We start from the raw sequence: 5,094 nt of genomic DNA, 5'->3' as shown, positions 1-5,094 counted from the left end.
GACTCCCACCAGCAGCCCTGCAGTCTCTGTGCAGGAGGAGGAAGCTGGCACAATGGAGGCCTTCCCACCCAGGCATCACAATCTGCCACACCTTGTGCCCATCCCTGCAGAGCAGGACCAGCCCCAGGAGGAGCCGGGAGAGGCAATGACAGTGGCAGGTCCCTCTGCCCAGGGCAGCAGCTGCAGCCCCTCCATTCCCAGCCAGGGCAGGGACCGCTCACCTCGGGGGCCCCGGCGCCCCCCAAAGAGGAGGACCCTCAGCTCCCAAGACTTTCCCCAGCCCAGCAAGAGGTCGCCCCACCGGCAGCAATAACAGGGTTCTTGGAACTCTTTTTTCAAGGAAAAACAAAGAATTTTTTATTTCCTTCATGCAATCTCAAGGTGCTGTTTTCTGCCCCTTTCTAGTGCCCTTCCCTTTCCCCTTATGCCCCAGTATGGGTGCCACCTGCAGTGGTAGCATGGGCAGAATTTACCACCCAGACCTTTAGAAAGTCCTGGGTCTATGTGACCAGTCTGCTGCAAACATCCCTCATGACTGTGGTTTATCCATCGATCCAGAGGCAATTACTTTTGGCAGTTTGAGTTGGAGTTCATCAGTTCTGCTGCACTGCCAGACTGGGACAAGGCTGTGTGAAGAGAGAACTTTACACTTTGCAAATTAAGCAGATGCTAAACTGACTAATACTGTGGAGATATAGAACATGAATCTAAAACCCTGGTAAAGTTGCTGATATGGACTCTGTTGATGGCCATCTTAAACTTGAGTCTTCTCACAGCATTAGGGAAAGATCACAGAATGGATGTGGGTGCAGAGAACCTTGGAAGGTCTCTGGTCCAAGCTTCTGCCTAAGCTGGGTTGGTGCTGGGGTTAGACCAGGTGCTCAGGGCTTCGTCCAGCTGGGGCTTGAAACCACCAAGCAGAGAGATGGAAAAAACCTCACTGGGAAACCTGGTCCCTGCCAGTCTATCCTCATGAGGGAAGGGGGACCCTGGTCTCCAGCCTGAATTTCCCAGTTTTAGCTGATGCCATGTGCCTGCAGCATGGGAAGGCCTGCTGTGACAACACTGGGGGGTGGCGGCTGATGTCACCAAGCTGTGAACTGTGACATCACCAGGTAGTGGATTGTGACCTCACTTCCCTCGTGGCTTATCTTGGGGAGCCTGGGGGACAGAATGCCTTTTGTACTGTCACTGGGCATAGAGGCTGATGTCACTGAGGAGTAGATTGTGACATCACAGCGTATTGTGATATCTTGTCCCTGTCTGCTTCTGTGTGTGCAAAGCCTGAGCCTGTCTGGTCGCAGCCTGAACTTCATGTGAGCAAGACAGTGAAGTTTGGAGAATCAAGCCAGGCTTGTCCAGTGCTGTCTGGTGCCTATCACTGGCAGATCTCAGTGCCAGTCCCAGGGCCGTCACTCCTGGCCCTGCCTGGTTCAGGCAGCTGGGAGTGCTGGCAGCAGTGAAGGTTGGCTGTGTGGGACAATGTCCCCCCGGGGTGGCTGAAGGGGTGTAGGGAGCTCAGAGGGTGTCCTTCTCAAGGGACCTGGACATTTCTTCCTCCCATTCCTGCCATAGCCAGTGACCATGGCCTCTCCTTCCTGCAGTGTGTGACACCAGTGAAGGTGAGCAGCTCCTGATCCTCAGGTCTCCCCAGCGCACTGCAGAGCACAAAATGGCCATGGAGACAGATGGCAACTGCCCCATTTGCCAGGACACTCAGAAGGACGTAGCTTCAACTCCGCCCTGTCGCCACCAGAACCGGGTGTGAACATGGTGGCCTAGGCTGTATCCTGTGGTGGGCTCAGAGAAACCCATCGTGCCCACTCTGCAGAAGAACAATAGAGACTATTGGGTTTTCTGACAGTGAAGACAACTATCTGGAGACAGCCATCACAGCCCCTGAGGAGCTGCCAGATGACAGCAGCCTGGCAGGGACAACTCCTGATCACCTGGATGAGAACAGCCCCCATTTTCCAGTGGCATCCCATCCATCTTCTCCACAGGGGACATTGTCCCCACCTGAGCAGAGGACCTCAGGGCTGGAGTTCGGGGGTGGCCTTCTTCCTGAGGTCTGGGCAGGACTTTTCTGTGGACGACAGCAGCTCCTGGACCCTGTGCGGCCCTGGCTGCGCCAGAGGCTGGAGGGAATATACCGGAGCTGGTGGTGGCTGGTTGAGGCCGCAGAGAGCACCATCCTGCACGACCTCTGTGTCAAGGGGCCGAATGCACAGGCCTTGATTGAGGGGCTGGAGCCTCTCCTCGAGCAACACACAGCACTGCTGGTCCATGGTGCCATCAACATAATTGTGGGCCAGTGCAGCGAAGAGGCCCAGAGGCTGCTGCACTCTGGTGCAGTCAGGGATGAGAACAACAGCCCTGTGGCCAGAGCCAGCTCCAGCAATTCCAGGAACTCCAGCTCCAGCAACTTCAGCTCCAGCTCCAATAGCTCCAGGACCAGCAGTTCCTGGGAGAGGAGTCCCACCAGTGGTCCCAAAGGCTGTAACTTGGAGGAGGAAGTCAGCACATTGGAGGCTGCTTCTCCCAGGGATCCCAGGCATCCCCCACCTGTGCCTGTCCCCACAGAGCAGGACCAGCCCCAGGAGGAGCCGGGGGAGGCAATGACAGTGGCAGGTCCCTCTGCCCAGGGCAGCATCTGCAGCCTCTCTATGCCCAGCCAGGGCAGGGAGTGATTGCCTGGGGGATCCCGGCACCCTCCAAACAGGAAGGCCCCCAGCTCTGAGGACTCTCCTCAGCCCAGCAAGAGGTCACTCCACTGGCAGCATTAGCAGAGCTCTTGCAACTCTTTATTCAAAGAAAGGGAAATAAATTATTTCCCTCGCACAGTCTCTCTTCCTGCTTTCTCTCCCTTATACTTCCTTTCCTCTTCCCCTTGTGCCCCACTGATGGTGTTTTCACACCAGATCAGTAATTGTTGGGTTGGAAACACCTTGAAGGGGGTTCAGGGAGGTGTATGCAGAGGGGGAAGGGATGGGTCAAACCTCACGCAGCTGAGGTGGTGTTGTATCCCTCATGTCAGGGCCTGGAGCCCACATGGGGAAGCCCTGGAGCAGCTGTCAGTCACAAACAGTCCTGGAAACTTCAACACCCCACAGCTCCCGGAGCCCCTAACCCAGCCTCAGATTAGCAGGGACAGTGAGGATATTGCCCTTCACCCTGGCCTGGAGCCCCAGAGTGTCCAGTGGGTCAGAGGCCCCACCTGGTGGGGGTTGGCCATAAGGACCAGAGCAGGTAAAACCAAATTTGCCATGCAATTGTGGCCCTGCCATCCAGACATGAGAGCTGGTAGCTATATAATCTGTCTCTTCCTTTTGCCAAGCTCCTTTATTTTCTTCCTTAAAAAAAAAGTGCCTCTTGGGAACAAGTGTGTGGCTTATTCTCCTGACACTATCTCAAGGTGTTGAAGAACCCTCTACATATATATTTTAAAGTAAAACTCTAGGCTGAGCACATGAGCTTGTGGCTCCAGGGCTGGAGTGTTATAGGGTGGCACCCATGTGGTGAGGTACACAGCCACGGGCCCCTGGAGCCCCAGGGCCATTTTGGACATGCTTCTTCCCCTAAGAATTCCTGCTGCAGCTGCACACTCACAGTGCAGCAGATGCCAAAGGCAGAGTAGGTAGCAGGGGCAGCTGGGCTCATCATAGGACGATGCCCTCAGCCTGCCTGCAGTCCCCCTCTCTGCCCAGCCACCTACACTTCTGGTTTCTCTCCACTGTCTGAGGACAAACAGGGCAGCGTGCAGAGAGTACATGTTCTGGCAGACAGGCAAGTTCTAGAGCAAAATTGATCCAGAGTCATAATTTTATCTTTATGTCCCAAACAAATAAAATTGTTTCAGCACAGATTTATGTTATTGACAATATTATTGAAGGAGACAGTAATAGTTTTGGTTCTAGCCCGTGTTAAATCTTGGAAAAACACTTTTTAAGACAATACTCTTCATTTCCTATTAATACAAAGGCTGGAGTTGCCCAGTTTAAGGGAATTTACTGAAATAATATGTCAAGTAGATACACTGTCTCAGGAGAGTAGAATAAAAATGACTTTTTGCAAAAAGAAATTAGTACAATAGTGCGTAATGAGAATCATATATCTGGCAGAGGTATACACGACTGAGGTTAATGCGGACCCAGGACTTAAACAGCAGAGGAGGTGTTTTGTTGTTCAGTTTATAAATGAGCAAATTTTAGAGGCCACATTGCCTTGCAATAAGAGATAAAAAAATTACTCTTTCAGGAAAGAGAAAAGATTTATTTTAAAAATATTATTCTTTTAAATTATTTTAATATAAAAGGCAAAGAAGAACAGGTATTTTGATTTTTAAAGAAAAATATTTTAAAAAAAGGCAAAGAGAAGCAACTATTTTAATTTGGCAAAGAAATCCACCACTAGAATGGATAACGGATTACTTCATTGTCAAATATTGCAACTTATTTTTATTGCAAAAAAAATAAAGAGAAAAAGAGTTATTTCTCTGTCACTATCTATTTTTTAGAATCAACCCTGCTCTGTTTCTCAAAGGTCTAGAAGTGCGTACTCTCTGCACTTGAAGTACAAAAGAGACTGGCATTTCACCTGAAACATTGTTCCAATATTTTTTAAACAAGAGCCTAAGCAAGTCTATCAGCTTTTTTATTTCCTTTATTTTCAGTATCAACCTTTTTATTTGCTTTTGCTGGTTTGAAAGCAGAGCCATTTCAAAGCCAAACTCGGCTCATCTCCAGATAGAAGGCATTGGGTTAAGTCTTTTTTAGAACCAAAATCCAATGCTTGTGCTGAAAGTGGATGTATTCAGGGTACAGAATGAGAAAGACTTCCAGGAATAACATGGGGAGAAGTTCTCATGTGTGGGAATTCAGGATAGCGATGCCATGAGGGGAAGGTTTGACATCACTGAAGGATGGGGGACATGGACAAGGAAACTTAGATGATATTTAGAGCTATTTGTGCTCTAATTCTGGAGTCAGATTGAACAATCAGGGAGATATCAGTGCTAGTTCTAGACCAGCTAGTGGTGGTTGGGCTATCCTTGTTATGTTTGCTAGAGCCATCATGTGGCTCTCAGGGAGCAAG

At 50.3% G+C, this 5,094-nt stretch overlaps 1 protein-coding gene across 1 annotated transcript; it reads left to right on the top strand.

The window, feature by feature from the left end:
- Positions 1 to 1,102: 1,102 nt before the first annotated feature.
- Positions 1,103 to 3,589, top strand: LOC113979885. Its single transcript, XM_027707160.1, is given in 3 exon segments — positions 1,103 to 1,115; positions 1,605 to 1,759; positions 1,761 to 3,589. Coding segments are annotated over 2 exon segments (1,017 nt in total). The 5' UTR covers positions 1,103 to 1,115; positions 1,605 to 1,672; the 3' UTR covers positions 2,691 to 3,589.
- The last annotated feature ends 1,505 nt before the right edge of the window (positions 3,590 to 5,094 follow it).

This window comes from Neopelma chrysocephalum, unplaced genomic scaffold, assembly GCF_003984885.1.
Source record: "Neopelma chrysocephalum unplaced genomic scaffold, ASM398488v2 Primary Assembly neopelma1_90275, whole genome shotgun sequence".
Taxonomy (NCBI): Eukaryota; Metazoa; Chordata; class Aves; order Passeriformes; family Pipridae; genus Neopelma; species Neopelma chrysocephalum.
Note: the sequence above shows the minus strand (reverse complement) of the source record. Positions and strands in the feature narration are given on the sequence as shown.